Here is a 25,895-nt window from a genome sequence, read left to right on the forward strand (position 1 = left end):
TAGGAATATGTTATTTTAATTAAGCAAAAACAGAGTTATAATCACTCGTTCTAAAAATAAAATTAGACTCTTTATCAATCCTTAACATCTGCATTTAATATTTTCTTCTAAACAAAAATACAGATGTGATTATGTAGCAAATTACAGTCTTTGACAACGTATAGTATTCACGTTCTCTTACACTTACTTTAATTCTAATTTGGTCATTAATACTTGATTCATTACTGCAACATGTTACTTGTAGTAAAAGTGCCACAATTGAACTATAAACATGACATTGCCATCTTAAAACTGCTTTGCTATAAACTGTAGAGAATATACAGAGTTACAAAGTTGTTGTGTTTTTATCAAAATATACAAACCCCCCCCAAACCTAACACAAGCTAACAATATTTTTCTTATGAACTATACAGTTATATAAAATATTTGTAAAATTATCTTTGTATTTATAAATATTCTACCTTATTTGCTTTGGTCTATATTTATCACCATACAAGTCCACTTAGAAGATATCTTTGTGTACTTTCTTTGAAACATCTTTACACTTTCCTCTGTTTATTATTCTTTTATCCTTATTTAAATGGAACCAAAGCTGCCATGAAACCAGAATTTCTCCAAGGGTTCACAGCATTCACCAGTGACAGAATAAGTAAGTGGACTGTATTATTACTTCAATCAATATTGTATTATCATTTCAATTGTAGTTTTATTGTACCCAAGCTATAGTTTCTTTTAAAATACTCAAGAAGACAAAGTTAAGTAACAAATTGTGAACCATCACAGAGAATGAAGTCAAGAATCACTAACCCTTGTCATGACCTAATTTTTTAACACTTCACAGGGATGAACATGACTACCAGAAATGCAGATACGGTACAACAGAGCCCTAGCATATAAAATGCAACTTGCAGACATACACCTGCTTAGACTTTTTGAAGCATCTCAGTTAAAATGAATCACACTTCCACAAAACAGTATTAACTGGAACATTTTGGTGCTGTCTTTCAGAAGCCCATTCTCCCGGTTTGCAGTGAGTGTGCAGCTGCAGGCTCCCCACAGCCTCTGGAGCGGCAGGATGAGGGAGGCAGAAGGGTGACACTCCTTCCTCCAGCAGCCTTCCTCCCGGCCCTCTCTGCTGTGCCCACGGGACACTGCTGGAAGGGTTGGTGGGATCACTGAGAAGGGACATCTGAAGCTTAAATGTTGCATTTAAGGCATGGAGATGACAGGGAACCCCACAAACTGGCCCTATACTTGTTTATACACAGGGATAGCCTCAGGGATATATATGGAAGCAAGACTCTTATTTACCTACTCCTCTTAAACTCAAAGTATTTACGGGGTGTTGCTGTATTGTTTGTGTCCAGGCATTATTCCAGGATGAGAAGGGAAACTGTCTACATGTCCTTCTGTTGAGAAGAACTGTATTTCTAAAAGACAAGAGTTGCAGACCCACCAGGAGGTGGGCATTTCTACACAGGATTTCTGTTTCATGAGAATAATTTTCTTTAGACCAATGCACCTGAAGAGTTCACCAGGCCGCTGACATGGGGATTTATGCAGTTTGGAAGACTGGCTATAGTAAGTTCCACTGAACTTTTAATAAATGTCTCAGAGATATATAAATCGGGAATACTTCTCACACCTCCACTTAGACTTAACAGTTATTATCGTAACTACAAAACTGAATATGGAAAGGAAAAGAGTAGTTTAAACTCCTGAATATGTTTCGTAAAGGCTGAGTTACAGAAAAGCATGGCAGAACTCAAATGTACTTCGGCACACCCAAGCCCATAAACACTTCCCACCTTCACTTTAGGATACACAAGATTACAATTAGCTCCTTTATAAACACATTACTTTTGTAAAAAAAAAAAAAAAAAAAGAAATGCAATGTATGGTTTCTGCAGCAAGAATTCCTTCTACAGGATACACCATGAACCTACTTATTACTTTTTCTTCTAACAATTCTGATTCAAAACCAGGACTGTGAAATAGTTCAGTGACGACTTTCTTGTACTATTAAGTAGAAGGGTTTGAGTTGGCCATTTTTCTTTCTCTCTATGCTAGAGTCTGTTGTGGCAAAAGTATTTTGGGTGTTCCAAATTAAATCTGTATTATTGCAAATACTAGTTTTTCTGTGATATTTTTTCTTCTGCATATACTGACACACATTTAGATGAAGAAATTTCACCTTACTGATACGTTTCCCCATTCAATAAATCTTTATCTTCTCCAATATATATTTTTCTTCTCTTTTGCACAACTGTCACTCAGAGTATAACTTCTGTAGTTACATTTTGTGTATTTTTCACTTTGCTTCCTTCTGAGCCAAGGAAATGTGGATTTTCCAAAAGTTTAGTGCTTTCGTTGCAAAACTGTTCTTTTCTATCTTGTGTGCCTGGACTTTTGAATAGGTGTTTCTTCTGGTGCATTCCCAGAGCGGCTGCAGTCTTGCAAATTTTGGGGCACTGAAAGCAAGCGTATCCTTTTCCATTATGTTCACGTACGTGCCTTTGCTCATGGTTCCTTTTGGTAGAAAGATACAAGAAGCTCTGAAAGCAAAACTGACAGTGGTAGCGTTTTTCTCCAGTATGAATTCTTTCATGTATTTTGAGTGTTTCATTTAAAGTGAATGCCTTATTACAGTATTGGCAGACAAAATCTTTGACACCCAGGTGAATACGTTCGTGTTTCTGTAAATTACCAGGAACTGAGAAACACTTACCACAGGTTTTGCAAGTGTAGGGCTTTTCCCCAGTGTGACACCTCATGTGCATTTTTAAAGTGGATGGACTTTGAAAATGTTTTTGGCATAACTCACAAATGTAAGGCTTTGAAGCAGCTACATGCCAGTGTACATGTTCTTGAGCTTCTCCTGTGGAAGACTGGTCTCTTTCACAGAGCTCACAGTGAAGATTAGGCATTTCTGTGTTATCCTCCTGGCTGACCACCTTTTCCTCGGGAGCATTCCTGAGCGCATACTCTCGACTGCACGTGTTGTGGCTTTCCATACCAGTGTTCTTGCTTCCGTGCTTTTTCCTCCACTTGGTCTTTTTCATTTTTCTTAGCTGTTTGGATTTCTTTTTTGGTTTATAGTTATAATAAGGTCTCCAGGGTTTGTCACTGGAGTCCTGGTCACTAACATCATCACACATTTCTGTCAGTTCCAGGCATTCTGAGCTGTAGAGTCTAGACGGGCTTTTTTCTTTTACCTCCATTTCTGGTTCTTCAGTGAGATTGTCCTGTTTGGACTCGTGTTTGGATTTTCGGCCCCTTTTACAAAACAGCTTAGATCCTAATATATGTCTTTTTACAATGGCTTCATTACCAATTTTTACTGTTATCTGACAAAGAGGTGCGACATTGCTGTCAGCAGATGTTCCAGGTAAGGCAGGCTTTGCAATGTATGTTTCAGTTTTACTGGACTCTTGGACAGTATTTGTAGTTTTGCTACATGAACCTTCAGATCCTGTCATGTGCTGCGTATCCTCAGTTGCTTCTGCTCTGTTGTACAGCAGTGTTTTCTTTTTATCCTTAATAGGTTTTGATTTTGTAATGCACTTCCCATAATTATCTGACCCATACTTACAGTCATCACTTACTGACTGACTAGGTAGGTTATTTGAAGATTCTGTCTTACTGTTTTCTATGGAAGTGACTGTTTTACTGTGCATTATTACTGAAGAAACTCTGCTACTGTGCATTATAACAGAGGGTGCAGAACTGCTGTAACTGATGACAGAGGTTGAATTTTCATTCACATTACCTAAAGATACAACTGAGGAATCACACTCCTGTGAACTTGAATCATTCGCAGCAGTGGAAACTCTTTTTTCAGCTGGGAAAAAGTCCCTCTGCAGGTCAGAATTTAAGATACCTACTCCTCCAGAGAAAGAATTCTGAGTATTTGTGGAAGATGCTGCATTATTACCTGAAGATGTATCCAAGGCCAGAGTTCTGTTGTTTGATATTATACTACGTTGAAAATTCAGCGGTGGTAGCTCAGAGCTAATAGAGCTGGGAATGAAACAGTTAGTAGAAGCAGTTTCATTAGCCTGGGTACTCGTTGGAACATTTTCATAGGAAGAATTTCGATAGGATTTATAAGGCAGTCGCCTGCATTTCATAGGCAAGAGTCGATACAGTTTGTATGGGTACATATTTGGTTTTAATCCCCCGTTGGCTGTCTTTTTATTTACTGACAGGCGATGGTCAATTGCATGGAAAGACTTCTGGTGATTTTTCAGTATGTAGTAAGTCATGAAGGTCTCCAGACAGAAAATGCACTGGTAGCGCCTCTCTCCAGTGTGCCAGATCTCGTGTCGGGTGCGGTACTCAGCTAACGCGAAGACTTTATTGCAGTAGTGACAAGGGTATGTTCTCCTCCAGGAATGCACATTTGCATGTCTGCGAAGGCTGGACAAGGTGACGTAACTACGCTTGCAAACAACGCAAGTGTATAATATCTGCCCATCAACGACTTTAACCAAATGATCCGTTTCTGGTAAAGTGCAGTTTGCATTAGAACAATCAGTGATGCTGTTTTCAGACAAAGGAGGCTCTGTGTTTGCACAGGAGCTTCCATTCCGTCCCTCTGTAGCAGAACAGTTATCTGCAAAATTTTGTTCATTTCCATTGTGAGCTGATAAGTTACTTGATCTCATGCAGACTTGTTCATGACTTTCTAGTATATTTAAATTTGCAAATTGTTTGCTGCAGTATTTGCATATGAAAGTTTCCTGATGCTCTGAGTGGAGCTGAAGGTGAGCAGTGAGTAACACCCGGTCATTGAATGATTTTGCACAATAGTTACAACTGTAAACAGGTGGAGTGACTGTCGCCCCAGATGCAGAGACATTAGCAGAAGTGTTTCCCTCTTCTCTGGATACATGTAAATCTCCTGTTTTATTCTGAGATTTTGGAAAGGAAGTAATTGTCTGATCACCAACTGCTTCATGCTGGGCTTCTGCAGCGCTTAGAGTGGAGGCTGGTACTTTGGCTACAGCCAAACCAGTACCCTGGGGCTTAAAGGCTGACTTAGAAGTACTACCTGCTTGTTTTCCCTGCTGAATGACTGGGGTGGCTTGGTGATTTTCATAGCGGTCCTCACCCACCTGGTATGAAGGGCTGCTGTCCTGGTCAACAAAAGGTGCTCCTTGTGAAGTATCTCCCCCAGAAGAAACTGCATAGGAGTGTTCAGCCAAGGTACTGGCTGGCTCAGCATCTTTGCACACATCGCTTCTGTCGAGGCCGATGCTGGGAGCTTGTATGGTGTCAGATACCTTTTTAAAGCTGGCCCTCAAATCAAGGGGAGAAAACAAATTGTTTTCTGTTTCAAAAATTGAGAATGCATTTGTAATTCGTGGTCCATTTGTCACAGCAGAATCTTCATGTCGCTTTTCATGTTTTTCCTCTTTGACGGTCCCTTTTTCATTAACACAATATGAATAGGGACAGGGGGAATTTGAAAAGTTTACATCTGTAAGATCTTCTAGAAATGATATTCCCAGTTTTTTCCCTGCAGCTGCAAGGTCCGTTACAGTTTCCTGCCTCTTAACAACTACTGTGGAACTGTAGATGTAATTCAGTATCTCTGTAAACACTTCAGCTTTGAGATCATCTAACTCCAGTACATGACCTGAAATACAGATAGTACGACTCCAAAAAATGTTTTTGAAATAAAGGCTTGAAGCTGCCAGCACATTACTATGGGCTTTAAATTTGGTGTCTTCCACAATTATGGTGACATCGCATAAAATACCCCGAATGCGCTGTTCATTTAAAATGGACAGTACAGTGTCACTGTGGAAGTCGTCCTTGAGGTCCTTTGAATGGGACATGACTGTCATCTACAAGAAAAAAAAGTAAATTAGAAGGCATTTTTCATCCATTTCAGTTATACATTAAGTTTATAGTCTATATTATTTTTATATATTTTTTAGTTTATTAACTTTTAAAGTTTAAGAATGAGCAAAATTTTGTCATAATATTTCAGGTTTAAGTCATACATTCTCTGGTGCCAGCACTACTGCAGGAAATGTCTGTCCAGATCAAGGAGGCAGGAGCACCAGTAGCTCCTCAGCAGAAGGCAGAGGATCCCTCTCACTCCCCCATGGCTTGAACCTGCTGTCCATCCTGAGCCTTTCACTGAGAATTCACCGATGCCTTTTGCTATGCCAGCGGGTGCAGCTGCTCAGGGTCACCCCGAAGGACTCCCTGAAGCCTGGATGGAATTCCCCAGCATGCCACGGGGGCACCTGGCACAGCCGAAGGGGGAGGCTGTGTTGCCGAGGTTGTGTGCAGAGGAGGACTTTGATTCTGGGCTGTTTGTCAGACACCGACTTCGCAGCACAGCTGCATCTGACCTCCTTACTAAGCTCATATTTAAATCACAGCAAGAGAGTCTCAGTTTCAGGGTAAGCAAATGAATGCACAAGGAACACAATTTGGTAGACAACAGTGAAGTACCTATAATACTGTTTATGTGAACAGATTTTTTTTGAATAGTGATTACATTCCCTCAATAATTTGCACTACTTTAAATTGACTGAAAAGTTCTGAGTAAAACAAGTAGAAAATAATGGAATAACAAGTAGAAAATAAGAGAGTTTTTTTTCTTCAGTTATAGTTCATACTTAGTGTTCACATTTTATAATTAGATAGCATGTTCTTAATTTCTTTCAAATAGTAAGATTTAATTGCAGTAATAAGTGCCATTAAATAACTGCTAATATATAATAATTAGATTTAATGCTAAAAAAACTGTTTCGATTAGCCAGGCTGTTACTATATGAATGTACTGGTTCATTCCATTGAGAAAAAATAGGCAAAATATGAATGAAAAATATTCTAGAAAAAATTGATTAATTTGCCAGTTGAATTTGAATTTTGACAATTTTTGCCAACTGAATTTTGTATCTGGTGAAAATCAGTTTTCATCAGATGTTTTTCCTCAAATTCAGATCTGTATCACATAATGAGGTTTATTCCTTTTTCCCCATGTCTGGAGTAGTGTTTTGAACTACTACTGTCCCTTTCTGACTTCAAGTCATGAAGAAATAGTTGTGCTAAAAAATCACACTTCTTAAAGACCCTTTTCTTTAAACTTGTGGAAATTAAATGCACCTTAAAGAATATTACTGACAGAAATTTTGTAAGACAGGCTAAAATATTACAACACTGTAAGTCAGGATTTACCTTCTAAATACTCCATCCGCTGCTCCAAACTTTAATGTTCAGCTTTAAAAATTTTACTATGACTTTTACCCTCAAATACTTTATGTTAAGAATGCCAATATATAAGATAGGTTTGATCCAAATGGCAAAATAAAGGTTTAACCCATATTCACTGAGCAAACCGCAATGGCCATTTAGAACACATTGGCTCATTCACCCAAAATACTGGTGTTATGAATGAAGTTCTGTATGTCTAATTTAATAATCAACAAAATTGAATTTAGCAGCAATTTTAATTGAACAGCAATTTTATATAAATGAATACAATCAAGTACATTAAATATAATCAAGCATATACAAAAAAAATTTGGCAGTGACTAATTAAGTATGACTAAGGTTTATATGAGCATAAGCAAAACTGACCGGGGTATGGGGAAGGCTCCTCACCCTGCCTCACGTACAAAACAAAGGAATCCAAACTGATGTATGCTAATACATGTTCATTAATATTTCCCAGAAATCTCCTCCTACTTTTGACTCCTGAAATCTACATCACTATACTGCATAGCACATGCTCCACTGGCTGCTAGGGGGTCTGTTGGCTTTTTGGTGGTCTTTTCAGAGGAAAGCTCACCATCTTCCTCACTGTCCTCTGAATAACCTTACAGGTTGTACATGCACGCTAAGCGGCGTTGTGTTATGTAAGTAAGCAATATGCTCCAAATAAGCCATATTATTTCATAGATAAAACCACTACTTAGATTCCATACCTGGAATCATCCCAACTTTGCTCATCCCGAGGCTGATTCTGTTTTCTGGAATCATCCCAACTTTGTTCATCCCAAGGCTGATTCTGTTTTGGGATCTTGCTTATCTCAGTATTACATCCTGTATCCTGTTTTTCACATGTACCATTTGCAAAGGGACCCATCTGCTTTGTAACACTAATCACATATACTTTTCCTTTATTATTTTATAACAATTATTTTCTAAAATATTGACACAGTTACAATTTAATTAGCACGAATCATATCCATTTATCACACTGGGAAGTAATCTGTTCTGGAAAATAGGCCCTTTATCACAAAGTTAAGTAATACAAGTCATACACACTCTCGCTCTAACTCATCTAATTACACTCAGAACACTTTTATCACAAATCCACAAACTACATCCCTGCAAATCAAATTACACAAAAAGTAGCAACAACTTCACTGTGAAGACAAACCAAACATACTATGAACAAGATTGTAATTTGGTACATTACCGATGAAGCTTGGAAGTAAAATTTTTACCTTGAAGCATGGCCACTGCTTCTATCAGGAAGGGTGTTGTCTTTGCAATTAGTCAAAATTTCTAATAGACTTTGATGGCTCAGAATTTTCAATGCACAGAATTCAGAACAAAACTGTGATTCACAAAAAATACCTCTGATGTTTCCCATGATATGCCATGGATGTCAAGAAACAAATTCATCAATATAATGGTGATAGAAACATACATGAATATTATTTTGATTATTTGATCACTCTCAGCAGCTGTAAATCTAGATGCAATGTTTTGTGCCTTGAAATGTTAAAATCATAGTTTATAATGGGTTTGTTTATGACACTAATTTGGCTTACACTAAGTGATATTTACTCATTTGGAATGGCAACCTGAAATTCACAGTGGTTAGATACAGTTATGTGCTTTGGCTGGGTATCTGAAAATTCACATGTAACTGTAGATAGTTTCTGGCATATGGAGTCTACAGAAAGCACACTGACAATTCTTTTCTTCCAGCAAGCAGCCACTATTCCATAATTGATTCCTTTTTCTCATTGACAATGTCTGAGATTACATCTGACTTGCTCATGTGATGTGGTATTAGAAACCAACTATCAGACATCAAAAACATTTCACAACAGGAGCTATTGATAGGGTTATTTCCTGAGTATAGGAAATAAATGATGTCAACTCTACCTCCCAGTGAACTGCCCCACAGGAACTTGCCTGTGTTTTTTCTGTTTCTTTATTGGAGACAGCTGGTTTTAGTTCAAAGACATCATCTGACAGACTGACTGCTAAGTGTATCAGGCTGCTAATGCCATGCTGAGAGGCATACAAACCCAAGTGGGTTTAGTACAAGTCTTATTATTCAACTAATTATCTTAAAATTTATCTTCCTAAGGACAAAAGCGAGTATTTTAAATTTCTACTTGCCATGTACATAGACTGACAGCTTTTGCAGTCCTGGACAATTTTGTATGCTCAGTAAAATACTAAACTAGATTCCTTGTGTCAACATTGTAGAAATGATCATTTGCTATTTGGCCATTCAATTTTTTCTTTCTGTGTGCAAAACCATAAGCTAGATATCTCATTGGAAAGTTACACATAAAAATTGCAGAGCAAATCAGTCTTCAGAGCCAACACTTTTTCCTTCTTCATCTCAAACTATGCATACCTCAAACCATTTATTCATGTCTGTAATGATTCTCTACTGGCCTCTATTTCACCTGTCTTGCTTCTTGCATTTGGAAAAACCTGTCTGAAATGCTATAAAATCAAAATGCCCTACCTAGCACACAAAGATAAATGGAGTATTTTAGGAATTTTTCTACATTCTATTTGCTGTTCATCCTGTGAAATGAAAACCTGCTCTTCACTTTCCAAGGGAGCACTACCAAGAACCAATATATATGGAGATCAAACTTTTCAGACGTGTTAGTATTAAAGATTTTTCATTAAAACACTGGAAGGTCCATTCAGAATGTAACTAGTCTTCAGTATGATTTTTATTATAGAGTTACAGAAGAAAATTTCATTTTATTTGTAAATTTTTCCCAAAACATATATAAATAGCATTTGGCCTATTAAAGGGCAACAAAACTCCTCAGCCAACTAATCCCTTTTTCCTACACATCTCTATGTTAATTTCATACTTTTCACTCTCAATCCAGACATAAATAATTTCTTAGGAATCTCAACAGTACCTTTGTAGCATTACATAATGGTCTTTGGTGCACCTATGAATAACTTCAGGTTCAGAACAGCAGAACTTTTGATTGGGGGTTACAGTCCTATTTGCAGATTTTCTGCAAAAACAGTAACAGACTTAACCTGTCCTTAAAAGTTGTTGGAATCACTTGGAAAAATCAGATTTAAATATTCATCCAAAACTTAAGTGTAATGATCAGTACGTTTATTAAATTATAACAGTACCTTTCCTGACATCAACAGAAGAGCACTCCACAACAGCAGTCACAAATGAAAATAAGTAGTATTAAAAGTTAATGTCAAGATCAGAGATTGACGCATCCAAACACAAATTTGACTACATTCACAGATGACACTGCTAATTATAAATAGAGAAGCCAGCTCTACATGGACAGAGCTGAGAGTAGAAGCTACTGTTAATTTTTATATTAACATTACTTTACTGGCCTATGAATACCAAATACAAATTTTTTACTACCACAGAGAACTATTACAATCTAGGAATATTCTTTTAACTTCTGCTTATCTTTTGAAACCCACTGTCAGGTGAGTGTACCCCATTACATATGAGATTACTCTATTCCACTTCAGTCAGCTAAATTTGAAAGACAAGCTAGTGGCATAACAAAAAAACTCCAAAGCATTAGGGGCAGTTGCTAGTACCCAGGCAAAATCAAAACCAGCAAGATAAAAGATGAACTGTAGTAAGAATTCTCCCTGTTTTCTTACTGGGTTTTTAAAGTGTTAGTATATTCTGGTACTAACCAACAGGACACTACAGAAATATGTTCATCCCGTATCTTCCCTATGTTCGGTTTCACCCCACTCTGTAAGGGCACTCTGAAGTCTCTGTTTTGTTTCCAGCTGGCTTCTCCAGCTGAGGAGGAACATTCACCTGTATCTTAAGCCTCCTTAAGGATGCAGGTTTTGTTCTCGAGCTGAAATGGAGGCATCACCAACAAACACAAACCCCCCCCCCTACACAAACGTCGCCCCACCTCTGACCCTCGCTTACCTGGAAACTTACTGTCCAACCATCACTGCTACGGCGACTGCCCAGTTTTTTATGGAATCATTTCGCCAGTCCTATGTCGGCAGCAGGGCTGCCTGGATCAGGGCGCTGCAGCCTCCCTGCAACCTTGGGCATGCAGGGCCGTGTTCACGGTGTCTAATGATGTTAATGATGTCTAATGACTTTCAATAGCTCGCAGGAGCGTGTAGCTTAGCGCTCACTCTACAGAGCTACACGTTACTTCTTCAACCGCATTGAGAGACCTTCTCTTTGGACTCTCGCTGCTCACATCCTTCCCTCCCTGTTGCTATAGAAGAGCATTATTTTAAATGGTTTTTTGCGTTTTCCTCTCTTAATTCGACAGCTGGGGGGGGCCTGGGGTGGGGTGATGGAATGAGAGCCCAAGAGTATGTCAGTGCTAACAGACCTCTGATGGGTCGCGACGAAGCATTCCTGCAGAGAGGGGATCTTCCCCACTATTGGCATCCCGACCTCAATTCCCTCAGTCCCCGCTTTACGCTTCCCATGACCTCTCCCACCGCACGAACAGCCCGCGCGGCCTCGGCAGCGCCACGCTCGGACACGCAGGACGAGTCCGTGCCCGGGCGCTCCGGGGCTGCTCCGTTCCCGCTCCGTTCCCGCTCCGTTCCCACCGCCGCGGCCCTTCCCGCCGCGGGTGGCCTCCCCCTGGCCCCGGGGCCTCCCCTCCCGCCCCCGGCCCGGCCCGGCCGCCGCCGCCCGCCGGGGGGCGCTGCCCCCGCGCAGTGCCGGCCGGCCGGTCCCGCGCCGCGCGGTGCGGGCTTTGCGCTGCGCAGCCTCGGGAACGCGGGGCCCGCGGGCGGCTCTGCCGTCGCCTCCCGTCCCGCGCCGGCTGCGCGCACGCACTGCGGGGCCCCGGTGCGGCGCGGCGGCCTCGCGCTGTCTGTGCGTCTGCGAGCGGCCCCCGCGCGGGCCCCGCACCGCGCCCGCTGATGGCGGAGCCGCGGTGCCCGCGCGGCCCCTCCCGCGGGAGCCGCCACTGACCTGCCGCCGCTCCGTCCCCGCCGGCGCAGCCTCGGCCCGCGCGCAGTAACGCCCCGTCCCCGCGCCATTAACACCGCGCCCGCGGGCTCTCCGCGGGCGGCAGGCGGGCGGTGGCTGCGGCCGGGGCCGCGATCCCGGCCCGGCGACGGCCGGACGGCGCGGCCGCCATTTTGCTGTGCCGATCCCGGCAATGGGATTGCCCGAGGTCTGCCGGGCAGGGCCGGGCCCGCGCCCTCCGCCGCGCGTGTTCCCTGTCCTCCCTCCGCAGCGAGCGCGCCGCGCTCAGCCAGCTCGGCCAGCGGCGGGGGCCTGGGCCGCTCCGCCGAGCTGCTCGCACGCAATCGGTAAATTCAGAGCGACGAGGAAACGCGGCGCTCCCAGAACCCAGCGCCTGCTCCACGGCCATCAATGCAGTGCTCTGCACGTCCCTGAGAATTCCTCCTGGATCTAACACAGGACTTCATTGCCTGACTCTCCTTCCAGGCCTTTCGGCCAGCAAGAAGCAGAAAGTGTCTCTGAGCATAGACAGCTCTGTGCTACCTTCTGCCACTTCCCTCCAGAAAGCATAGATGAAACATATCCTTGAAAAAAAACCCTGAAATAAATTACATTTAAATAGTGAATAATAGTAACATTTACCCTTTTCATTATCTGATTATATTATCTTTTTTAAAAGCATATATAGAAACTCAACATGAGGAATTTTGTTTTAAGCAGTATTCTTACTCATAATTTAGATTTCTTGATATTTTTTACTGCCTCAGGAAACAAGCACAACATTATCGCTAGTGCTTCATAAGCGTTAACAAAGTTCCCTTAGAACTTGATTTCATCTGTCCAGATGCTCAACACATTCAGTGCAGTTCTCCCAGATACTGTCTGTCTCAGCCTCTCACTGCAAATACTCAGCAAAGTCTGTTTTCTCAGAACTCGGAATCATAAAGCTTAGAGAAAAACTGGGCTTTGAGACAGGTGAAAAACATTGTTAGGTAAATTACCAGTTCGGTTTTTGTCTTAAAGCTTGCTTTTGTCCAAGGCTAACCTATGTTTATTTTTACAAAGTATTCTGTATAAGGCTTCACGGGACAGAACCTATATTTTCAAATATTAAACCTATGCATTAAAAGCCCTGAATAATAGGAAATTATTAATTTTAGCAAAAAAAAAAAATCCAGAAGCATGAACTATTTAATCATTGTCACACTTGATGGGCGTGGAGGTTAGAATTTTGGTAGAGTCTCTTCATGATAAATGCTGCTTATCATTGCAGGAAACTGCTTAATATCAACATAATGTACAAATTCTATTATTACGAAGGGAGGTCTTTCTTTTTTCCCCCAATTCTGTCTTGGAATTATCAGTGCTTTCCCAGTTGGTTAAAAGCTATGGAAAGAAATTTTTTCCTGTCAGGAAGTTGTCACAATTTCAGTGACTTATCTATACACACATTTTTCACTAACTTACACAGTCCACATTAAAAGTTCATCTTAGAAACACTGAACATTTCTGTGAAGAGTTTAATTCCCTTTGTAATTCTGGATCACTGGAATTCTTACCTATAAGCTCACCTACTGAAGCTATGAACATGTTTTTAGCTTAGGGCTCTCTGCCACTGAAAAACAATTTCTTTAATCTCATGGCAAATTGAGTGATGAGATGACCAGTAGCTGCTCACCAGCAGCTGTGGGAATGGGAACAAATAATTGAAGAACACATTGGTTTTGGCAAAGGGAGAGTGTGTCCCAGCATTTTACCAACATTCATTTTTATTCCAACCTACATAATGGATAAGCAAAGTTTCATACCTACATGTAGGTTGCTTTTAATCTTGAACTTTGCCTCTTGCTTATTTGCTGGTTTTTTAAAATTTATTACTGTTTTAGATATGTATCTACATAATCGTATGTATTAATGAAGATTTTTGACACAAGTGCCATAAAAAGTATTTGTGACAAATGTGTTGTCAGTAACAATACAATAAAATGGATTAAATTAAACCTGTTGTAATCCCTTAAAGGAAATAAATGCCTTACTGAACAAGCATCTTGAAACAAATTTAAAGAAGATTAAGTTATTAATTCCCCCTAAATCTTAATTAAAATTGATTATTTTAAATTGTTTTGAAACTCAGATGCATAACCATCATTTGTATAACTGATCTGTCCAACTTAGAGACAATAATTTATTTGTACTTAAACATTGGCTGCTCTGGCAGTCTACAATATCTATAGACAATATAGATATATTAGTCTATAATATCTATACACAATATAATAGATATGGAGAACAAAAAAAATAATCAAGTTTTCTCTCTTTTTTTTGAAGGGTGTTTAAAAGGCAACTTTAGCTCATCCACTAAAAAAAGAATCATCTTTTCTGTGACTAGTAGTGTAATTGAAGGTACTAATTTCCATATATACATATTTACACACACACACATTATACACACACACACACATTATATATATATATATATATATATTTATATATATAACTTGAGGTATTGGGAATAACTCATCAGCTCATTGTGTGTTAAAAATATTCTTCAGAAAAAGTAATTCTTTCTCTAAGGCTGTCTTGGCATCATCCAAGATTTTACATAATTATTCTAATGTTTCATGGAAAACCAACTGCAAGCAAAGAAAATGGAGGCACTGGTGCTGCAGCTAGAGCTGTGAATGCCCTGCAGTGATATCTGGGAGAAGCTGGACAAGATCCATGTGCTCTGCAGCCCTGAGTCCAGGGTGTAATCCCCGACACTAATGATGTACTTCAGAAACAGTGAGCTTGCTAGAGTATATGTACCAATTCCTGTTAAACATAAATGATTGTGCATGACAACACACAAATACTGTGTTCCTTTTAGAAGGAAGTCCAAGGAGTTTAGCATTGGATTATTCCTCATATGGTAAATCTGCAAGATCTAGAGAAAATTTTCAGCAAATCTCTTTAAAATGTATAGAACATTTCCAAGGTTACTGAAATGGTGGTGTTGGGATGCTTTGCTGAAGTCTGAGAATCTCACTTCTGCAAGTTGTGGCATATGGTATTCTTTCTGTAAGAGTATTTAATGAAAAATGTGCCAGTATTCCTCTCTAGACTAGCAGTTTCAGTTCTTAAGCAACAGCAGAAAACAACATATAGAGCATTACTCAGTCTTGCGAATTCCTCATAAGCAACAGGAGTTTGGCCAGGATTTGACTGGTTTGTCTCAGTGCCTAGACCAGCCTATCCAAGAGAAAAATGCTAGGATAGACTGTCATCTTCAGTGCTCTCCCTTCTGAGGTGGGAGCATCCAGGGGTGCTGCTGAGAGGGAAACAGCTCCTCTGGACCCTCAGGCAGGCCAGCCCTTCACCCAGGAGGGGGCACAGCAAAGACCCAGCAGCCCAGAGTGAATTCAGTTCCCCTTTGTGGCCCATGAGCAAGGGAAGGAGTTCATGTGCAGCCCTCTTGCTCTTATTCAGCATCAGGTGGAGGTAGAAAGAACACAGTTACAGCACCTGCAGTAGCCCCCTGCCCTTTCAGGTTTGGTGGAAAGGAGAGAAACTTGGGACAACTTGCCCGGCTTTCAAACTGTGTGAGCTGTGCACGTGCACCAAACTCAGTCTTTCTCCAAGAAATGCTGCCTTCTTAAAATTTAGCTATGGCCTAATCAGAGTCCCCTTAACACTAAACAGAACATATACAAGCAAGCAATTTTTAAAGATGTAACTACATACTTTTCTCTTTTCTAAAAAAGCAAATGAAGCAATGACAATAACATAAATCCAAATTCTTCTCTTGCACAAAATACAAAAGCTTATATTGTACTGCTACTAAGAATCAGCTGAATTGACATCTTGCTATCTCTGAACAATCTTATTATTATCTTCAATTTAAGTCTTTCTTTTTTTATGTGCTTCTGCCAAGCTGTTTCCTAGCTGCCTACACTTGTAGGACATATCAGTCCTTAGCTAACAGAGGCCAGTTGCAAACATGAAGCTATGTTTACAGGCAGAATGACAACAACAGACATTCTTCTGCTGATGACTGTTGTCAAATGTAGTGATTAATATATTTGAATAGCTTGGAACAAAAGAAGCAAACGAAACATTTAGGTTTTGTTCATTCAGAACAATTACTATGTGGTATTCTGTTGCCTGTTCTGTTATCAGAAAGGTAAAATAAAAGTAGTGTTGTTCAGTCTCTATTTTCCAGTTTCCAGAGGAAGCATCATTTGAATATGGGAGCCAGCATCCACAACTCAGCTCGGGGCTCCTGTTCTGGGTGAGGTATGTGGGGGCCAGGCCAATGCTTCAGTTCTTGCCCTTTACTACAGCTGATGTGGCAAATCAGAATGGACTGGGAACAGAGTTCAGTCTGCACCTGCAAACACCTCGTTCAGTTGGTCTGCCAGCTGGCTGGACACAGTACTTTTGGAAACCAGAGCTGGTCTTCAAGCTGTTAATTTGCCACCACTAGCCTCCAGTATTCCTTAACATTTTGCAAAATATTTTTGGTTTTGCTGTTGTTTTGGTACACCAAAACCAACATACAAGGGATAGCTATGCTCTCAGTCATCACTGCAGTGTGGCCAATATTATGACAACTTAGTGAACACTCAAGAAATTCATATGCTCTTAAATATTCTTATGCTCCATTTTGTGCTGACCAAAGGGGCCCAGCCCAAGCCCTACTCCTCCTTTTCCATCCTACTGCACGATTCCAAACTAAAGGCTGAAGCAGGACCTCTGCTCATGCAGTGGAGAGGAACTGTAATAAAAGCAGACAGCACTGGCAGTACAAAGAAAACTGTGGTGGCTCCAGCTCTGGTTTGTGCTGCTTGCTCTGCCACCAATGTGAACTGCTCAGATCTGAGCTCAGCTCAGGTGGGGAACAACAGCAACAACAACAGCAACAACAACTATTACTACTACTACTACTGCTGCTACTACTACTACTACTGCTACTACTACTACTACTACTACTGCTACTACTACTGCTACTGCTACTACTAAGACCCCAACAGTTGGCTTGCCTCTCCATAATAATTTCCCAAACTCTTATTCACTCAGGAGCCTTAATAGTAAGTGGCATGTGATAGTACATATCCACATTGTTTATGGTTCAGGATCATGAAAAGTTTCCTGTGGCAGTGTTTAAACTATCTGAAATTAATACTAGATTCTGGTATTGATTCTCACCTTGGCTGTTGAGAGTAAGGGAAATGTTGAAAATTGTCAGCTTAATTTCCTAAATCTGATTGCTATGTATGAAGTCTACTCTCTTACTAAGCACTCCAAAAAAGTAAATGGGAATATTTTCATTGATTTCAAGGCAAATTTAATGAGGGTGCTTGTCACCTAAGCAACTTCTCAGGTTACACCCACTGAATTTAAACCCAAGATTTTCAGATTTCCATTTTCCTCATATTTTTAACTAATAGGATTTTAGATTTTTTCTTTAAAATATATAATTTGGCATAACCCAAAGTGTTGGATACACTTGTCATTTTATATATAAATTAATACTTTAAGAAGAAAGGCCAAAATAACTTGTACATAAACTTGTTGAAGTCAGTAGAAAAACTGACTTCAGAACTGATCTTATTTATCTAAGCTTTATTTTAATCCGCACTTGCACAGAAAGTGTAAGTGCTGCCTAAATGTTACATCCAGATATTATTCCAATGATCAAGTGTGATTTTGACTTCCTCAACTGTTTCTTGACCCCTGCCTTCTCCTGTTGTCTGGCAGAAGACAACACCTGGGTCATATCTCTTTGCCTGCCTATGTTAGCTAGAACCAATGTGCTACAAGCAACACCAGCTTCATTCTTATTTAGTGGCTTCAGTTTGTCCCTGTGTAAAGCAATATGATCACGCTTGCTTCTGAATGCTGGTGCAAGACTCAAATTGAGAGTGCCTGAGCATTTCTGAAAGACACCTTTACCCATGATTTCCATCTGCACTTATAGCAGTGCTGTAAGTATTCACAATCCTAGAGGAAGGTTTCCATTTCCAGGCCAAGCCTACCATGCTGGTATTATCCAGCTATTCCAAGCCAAATTTAAAGTGCAATAATAAAAAGTCACAAGAGATATTTTCATTGAAAGCATGAGGGGTTTTGGTTAAAATCTTTGAGTATTAGGAAACCACACTGGGCCATGCCCAGAAATCTTTTTATATGGTGATTTTCAAGATGCATGCATTATTGTGAGCACATGGTATGTAAATGCATTGGGCTGCTTAATAAGCATTCACTGACACACATCTGCAGCTTTACTAATGTACCTTTTATTCCTATGTGGTTGTCAAGGAAACAGGTTATGGCCCAGTATTCTGTCTCAAATGTACTGAGCAAGTGTTCTAAGATAATTTACTTAAAATAGATACAACTTGGGTTTTGTAACTCATTGCTTCTGTAAATGCAGGTAACCTGAATTTATCTAATTGTAATGTTTCACTGATTAGTTTTAACCAGAAATGCCATTTTATTGCCTCTGAAAATCCTTCACATTTTCTGTAAAGGAACACATAACATTGCATATTAAAAGTAAATTTAATTACAGGAGACATTTTGAGATATTCTAGGAATTGAAGAGGGCTTTTTGACTTGGGATTGTGGTACTGTGTTTTTCTGGGTTTTCTAGAAATTTGATTCCTTACTGTACATTCTGCCTGGCGACCTTAATTACTTATTTCAGTTTAGAGATACTATAGCGAGAATGGCTCTGATGCAACAAAGCATTTCTTACCAAAATTTGTGCAAATATTGCCACTGAAATCACTGGGACTTCTCCCTTTCTTATACCCTTTGGTACCAAGAACCACATTAAAAATTAATGACTTAGTCAGAATTTCACCGATTCGTTCATTCAATACAAGTATATGTTAAATCTGAAGCACAGATACCAGGCATACTTATACTAACCAAGATTATTATTGGACATTCACAATAAGAAAAAATGAAACTGCTAATATTTGAAAAAGCCGAGCAAAATATGAACTGTTATTTTGAAATATCCTTTGTGATTATTTATCACAATACTATACCTGAATCTACAAACTGCTCTTTTGAGCTCATGAATCAAGAGGCTTTTTTGTGTCACTGATTAGAGTCATGTATAAAGGTAGAGATTCTATGAACTATATCCCGCTTAACCAACACAACAGTGTCAGAAACAGGCACTGGCACTGAGAGTTCCTCTGCCTTTCCTGTGTGGCATGGGTTTGTAATGAACACTTGTGACTGGGATCCAGAGCTAACATTCTGGCATGCTCAGGAGCTTTGTGTGCATACCAAAATGTTTGGTTTGTGCAGATCACTGGAGGCTGTAACAACCTATTTTCAAAAACTGTTCTGTCTGATTTTGTTTGTCCAATCTCTATGGAAATAGAAATCCGGTAGGAACTGGAAAATTCCAACAATACTGACATGCAAATAGAGCAATGTGGTACCATAGTGAGAACAAATCTTAAATTATTGTAATAAACTAGAAATTATCAGAAAGTATACGCAGGTAATGTAGTGGTGATGGTGTTAAATAATTTAGCTCTATGTGAAATTACCCCATAAACTTACCCACCTAAAATCAGGTTGTTCTTCTGTTAGAGTCTTTTAAAAGTGGTATTGACAGGTATTTTCAGCAAAACCATCTCAGTAATTTGGTGGACTGTGTGGCTACAGTGTGTCAGCCTGCGAAGGGAAAAATCCAAATTTAATGACTGAATTATTAGACGAGTACTAATTCCCACATACATTGCGTAATTCATCAGAATTTTCCCTGGGGTGCTGTAGGGCTCCAAATCTACATCTGGGAATTTTAGAACACGCCAGCAATAAACCAGTAGCATTAACCAAACTTTTGCTGCATTGTTTTATTATGGTTTAATCTGTGTTGTGCAGACTGGACATAATGATATGTTCTAGACAGAAATGTAAGGAGGTTTTCAAGTTTAAAGTAATTATTTTGAAAGACATTTTCTTTCTCTTCTTTCTCTTCCACCACTTTTCTTTTGATCTCTTGTCACAGATATCACCACAGGATCTGTGATAATGACATTTCTACACAGCTCTTGTTCTCTGGAATACACTTCCTGTATTTCTCTGCTTAAATGATTATTCATCACTGTCAAACATCCTGATTTTATTATTATGTATCAAACATACTAAAAAGCTTTTCCTGTAACAGTATAAAGATTATGTGGAACCGGGTTTTGTTTCAAAGATACTGAAAAAAATGAAATTGTTCTATAGAGAAATTGCAAAATCATGCAGATAAGGCCTTATGACTCAGCTGATAGGCATTCATACAGCAGCAAGTATGGAGCAGCAATTAAGAATGCATAGCTCCATCCTCCATTTGCAAATACACTGTGTGCTCTTAGCAATAACATTGTACAGGAAATACAGGATCCATTTACTTTGGCTTGAAAAGGTAAGAAGGTGAGTTAATTTGTTGTTGTTGTTGTTGGTTTAGCCTATGTTAATTGGTTGGTTTAGTATATGTTAATTTGAATAAGAAATCTGTAGCTCACACTTGCCCTTAACAAAGGCCAGAATGAAAAAAAATGCAGTAAGCCATTATTATTACCTCAAATTCCAATAATGGCATATTCATAAATGACCAAAATATGATAAATGGGAAGCTTAAACATCATGTTTGGAGGAATCCAACAGTTAAGGATTTTACCAAAGCTAAAGATTTCCCAAATTTGATAATGCCAGAATTCAAATACAATATTATCCATAATAAAGCCCTTTTAATACTTAGTGAAGCAATTTATGTGAAAAAGCACAACAGACACTACCTCAAAAGGGTTAATTGGTACCTATTCATTACTACCAGAATCTGTTTAATAGTCTGACAAATATTATCTGAACCCAGCTAGTTTCCCACTGAGGGACCTGCAGTTTCAAATCGAAATGAAGTTTTGAGGCAGAAGTAACCTTAATTAGAAAGACCATTGAAAAGCAAGTAGGACAGTGTCCAAGTGAATATTTTTTTTTTGTTTGATTTCATTTTTACTCATGCTTTGTTTAGATTTCCTGTTAGGCAGAAATGGAATTTGCATGGATAGAGGAACAAATTCCAATTATAAAAAGGGTGGTTCAGTATCAACAATTAGACTTCTGTGATAAAACTAAACACTCCCTCCCCCCAACCCACAAACAAAATAAACCCAAAAGCCCTAACAGGCCCCACTGACAATAGCATTTGCAGGCTGTGCTGGAGGTGGGAAAAACTGCACCTGCTCCTCCATGCCCTGGTTAGCCCTCTTAGCAAAAGAATAAAATGGATGAAGTTTACAGAAGATTTTTTATTGGCACCTCTGTCAGCAACATTCTGACACTCGGCATTAGCTGCATGTAAGTGCCACTGAAATACATACAGCAATCCACGTATAGCAGTCAAAACTGGAAACAGCTTGCTAATTACTGGACTCCTCCTAAATAAAGAAATCCGTTTCTATCGTTAGAAGATATTACCATTCATGGCTGCCAATGAGTTTTTCTGGACTCATGAAAGCACTTGAGTTCAGTTATATTCATTACAAGAGGACTTGCACCCCTTAACAAAGAGCAAATCTGCAAATGGATTTAAAAGAACCATAGGGAAATGTGCTCATGTAATGGAGCTACTTTTTAAAAATGCCTTGAGTGGATATGTTTAGACACAAAGATATAATAAAAACAGTTTATTGCTAAGTGCCCCATCTTTTCTAAAGATAAGTATCAGAGGCAATAAATAGATTAGACATATCATTTGCTCAGCATTTCCTTTAAAAATAACCACACAAGAAATAAACAAATTTATTTTCTTACTACATTTAATGGTGCCCTCCATATTAACATTTTAGACAGGAAAATAATCAGCAGAAGCAAGCTACTGGAGATAAATCAAATTACAAAAATGCAGGCTTTAATACGTCACTTGAGAGATGCTGTCTGTTACGTTTTCAGTTCTGCTTCTTTAGGTGGAACAGAGGAATACTGGAGTGCATGAAATTATTCTTATAATTATGAATCTAATGGTTTTATTGTCATCATTTAGGATTTGCCTATTATGACACATGACAAGTCATATTCCTGAACAGTTATACTCTGCTCATTTGGAATAGACTGAACTGGTATATTTAGAAGTAAATGAGAATTAGTTTAATATTACTCATACTGTCAGGGCTATTATTGATAATTGGCTGTGCTTCTAAATACCTCCTCTGCATTCACTTTCAGTGCTGAGTCTTCTTCCACACAAAATATACTCATTTTAAAGTCAAGGACATGAAAGGAAAATGGCTTCCCTGCTGCAAAAGTCTCATTGCAGTAGTGAGAATTTCTCAAGTCACGTACAAAGGGCATCGACGAGGAGATACACTACGTTATAAGCTCAGTGGAGACATTCAGTACCATCTGATCTATGTAGGCAGTTACCTGTGGTATACATAATATTTAATTTCACTGGCATGGTAAAAAATATTAGCTAAAAATAGAAATAAAGAATTATAATAGTTAAATTTGCAAAATCTACAAGGTCTGCAAAATACCGCAGACCACAAGTGAGCTTATTCTCTAAAGGCTTGTTTCAGTTCTGACTTGAGTTCTTTTGCAGTATGCTTAAACACAGTTCTTTACCTGAACTTCAGACTGGGTCCACTATTTAAAGAAAGGTTTATTAGCATTACTGTGGCGGAATTCAGCAAAGCTGAAAGAAGGTTTAAACCTTCTGATTCTCTACATTTGTCAGCTGCTAAATGTTTTAGTCATATTTTTATACTTGTGATGATAATAAAACTATTACTTTATATACACACAGTACAAACCTTGACCTACATGCAAGACTGGGCTAAATTAAAAAGAAGCCAGGGTACGTTTCTGGGAACAACCAATGCAAACCAGAAATAAACCAGGTTTTTGTGTGTACAGCTTTATAAACATGGCATCATTTAAGAACTGATAGCCGCATGGAAACACAAAGTGAGATCACATTCTGAGTTAGAACTAAGAGGAAACAACTGCGACATTTCCATTTGCATTGTGATATTGCTACTAAAGAGAATAACATCTTTCTACATCTCTACCATTGAACCTTTTTAAAGGATTTGGTTGCCAAGGAAACTGGTTCTGGCCCAGTATTAATTTGAAAGAAATATATTATATGAGTTGGTGTAAGTAACACAGTACTCATAATTATTGTTATTCTTTATGCTCAAATTCCAGGTTTTTTACTTAAGGCTGTTAAGTTTTTATTTAATAATTTTTTGTGTTTGTGAAGTAAAACACATTTCAGTGAACTGACACCCAGTTTAAGCTGACAGGGCCATTTATATCAATCTCTCTCTTTAAAGTTCTCCTACCTTTAAATAACAAGAAATGTTGCAGTTTTATGTTTGTAGCCAATACTGAAAATATAAGCATTAAAGCATATTATTCTTTAATTAATATTTCGCACAAAACACAAAACCGCTTATCACAGAATTTAAATATTTTTCTTTTTTCTAATCTTCCTCAATTTTTATTTCTGTCTTTTAGCTGCAAGTTTAGTAATGCTTATAGTCAGCTTTAAAATGTAATGGAATCAATAAGGTTTTCAAAAATTCTTTTGTTGCATAAGCGTTGCCACGCCCTTAGTACATATGATTATTTTAACAGACATGATTGCTCCACTTTCACAATAGATTTTAAAAAAACAGATAAGAGTAATTGCCATGCCAACATGTGAAGACTACAATTTAATATAGATTGTTTTCATTAACAGTTTAGTACATTTCAAAACTGAAAGCTACATTCCAAAATCCATTTCATGTTCTTGCAACACTGACCAAGAAAACAGTAAAACATGCAAATCTCAACCTACCTGCATGTACCACTTAGAGCAGTGTTAACATGGCAATGCACCCAGCCATTTTTATGTAAAGCGATGGAGATAAGTTCTGTTCATGGTCTTCTTGATAATTTTTTAGAAGCAGTTGTCAAAATTCAGATGGGAAGCAGGGAAGCAGCTTGAATAGACCGTGAGCAGGAGAATTGAGTTTATCAACAGGGAAAGCAGGAGTGGGAAAAAAAAGTCCTCATCCAAGGTTTTCTGAAACTGCAAAACAAGGTTTGCTTTTTTTTTTTTCTCCTTCTCAGAGGGTTCAAAGCTTGAAGCTGACCACTGCAAAGGCCACTTGTCACATTTACTGAAAATCAACCTATTGATATCACAGCTGAAAATATAAACTCGACAACCAAAGCCCATTGCACAACGTGGACTGCGTAAGAGTTAAAAATAGATTTGACGTGCCTCCTACCTGCATAATAAATATGTAAGTTTCAAGTGCTTTAATTCGATATTCACATTAATTAACAATACAATATACATTATTTAAACTACAGTAAATGCAAGAAGAAAAAGGGTGACACCATCTGGAAGCACAGTTTGCTTTTTTTTTTCCTTTCCAAGGGCTAATAATGTAGTTTGAATGTGATGACAAGCTAACAGCTCACCACATTGCAAATGAAAAAAGAATTCTTAAGGTGATGCTCAAATATCTAAGCCTGTAATGAAGCACAAACCAGTCTTCACTACTGCATGACATGGCACACAGACCATTTACATACTCACATTTGAGATACTAGGCACACTATAATGAATTCAATACACAGCATGCACACAGCACAAGCAACGTTAATCCTGCCTGCCATTTTAGGCTTGCAGGAGTAAGATACATACTGCAGCACAGCTCTGGTAAGGGAGGAGGTAGGGGACAGCTCACCTTAAATGCAGTATCTGATTAATGTTGTAAGTGACATTGCGTATCAGCTACAGAGTCTTGGTTCAACTGGGTGGGAGGGAACAAAGAAAATTGTCATCAACTGGTGATGCAAGATGAGCTCCAGTCACTAACACTGTTAGCAAACTCCAAATTCTAAACGATACGGTAGTAGGCATTTCAAACTCTTATCAAAATCTGCTTGTGCAATGGCTGAGTCGCCTGCCGAGGAAAACAAAACAGTCTTCTTGCTTATTGGAGAAACGCTGCATCCACTACAGCAACATCCTCTCGATGCAGAAAGATTGCACGTCGCACATATTAAATCCTGAATGCATTTGCTGTGCTTTCTTAATTTTTAAGTTCCAGTATTAAAAAATCAAACTAAAAGCTAATGATAGCAGAAATAATATAGCTAAAGGTCTAATGTGCAGACAAATAAAACATTTCTTTTTCTCTCCTTTCTGTTTTCTCTCTTTTACAGTCCATCAAAATCCTGAGCAGTATTGACAAACCACACGAGCACCGGGTCTGACTGCATGATCAGCTGTCTGTGTCTACGCTACACCCTGTTAACCACAAGCAGTGTTAGAGCTAAATATATCTGCAATGCAGAAACAGTAGGTGCTATGTGGTACACAATTCTGATTAGTTTTAAGATATTTTTCTATCCTCAGATATAACAAATAAAACAAAATTTGCTGCTGATCTCTGTCGAGCATGGTATCTGTCAGACTTACAGAACATAAAAGCTATCCTAAGTACACTGACCTAGATAACACTAAGAAGACTTAAGCAGCGTGCAAGCATACTCACTGTCAAAGCAAGGAAAACGAAACAATGATTGTCTAATCAAACTGAAAGCAACAACTCGCTAGCACAGTATAAATTCCAAAATGCTACGTACTGTATATGCACATCTCATGTTATTGGAAGACGCAAAGCTCCTTTGTTTTTTTTTT

At 38.9% G+C, this 25,895-nt stretch overlaps 1 protein-coding gene across 6 annotated transcripts; it reads right to left on the reverse strand.

Moving 5' to 3' along the window:
- Positions 1 to 25,895, reverse strand: ZBTB38 (zinc finger and BTB domain containing 38). Of its 6 annotated transcripts, none has more exons than XM_058030837.1 (4): positions 25,841 to 25,895; positions 24,937 to 25,002; positions 24,036 to 24,269; positions 1 to 5,852 (listed from the first exon to the last, which is right to left on the reverse strand). In XM_058030837.1, the coding sequence occupies exons 3-4, from the start codon at positions 24,039 to 24,041 to the stop codon at positions 2,274 to 2,276; spliced, it is 3,585 nt and encodes a 1,194-aa protein (XP_057886820.1). In that variant the 5' UTR covers positions 24,042 to 24,269; positions 24,937 to 25,002; positions 25,841 to 25,895; the 3' UTR covers positions 1 to 2,273. The 6 variants fall into 6 exon arrangements, 5 of the variants coding, with proteins under 5 accessions (XP_057886820.1, XP_057886821.1, XP_057886823.1 ...); XM_058030838.1 differs by lacking the exon at positions 25,841 to 25,895 and adding an exon at positions 25,750 to 25,803; XM_058030840.1 differs by lacking the exon at positions 25,841 to 25,895 and adding an exon at positions 19,764 to 19,873 and having other exon boundaries at positions 24,937 to 25,482.

The sequence above is a fragment of the Melospiza georgiana genome, chromosome 10 (assembly GCF_028018845.1).
Source record: "Melospiza georgiana isolate bMelGeo1 chromosome 10, bMelGeo1.pri, whole genome shotgun sequence".
Taxonomy (NCBI): domain Eukaryota; kingdom Metazoa; phylum Chordata; class Aves; order Passeriformes; family Passerellidae; genus Melospiza; species Melospiza georgiana.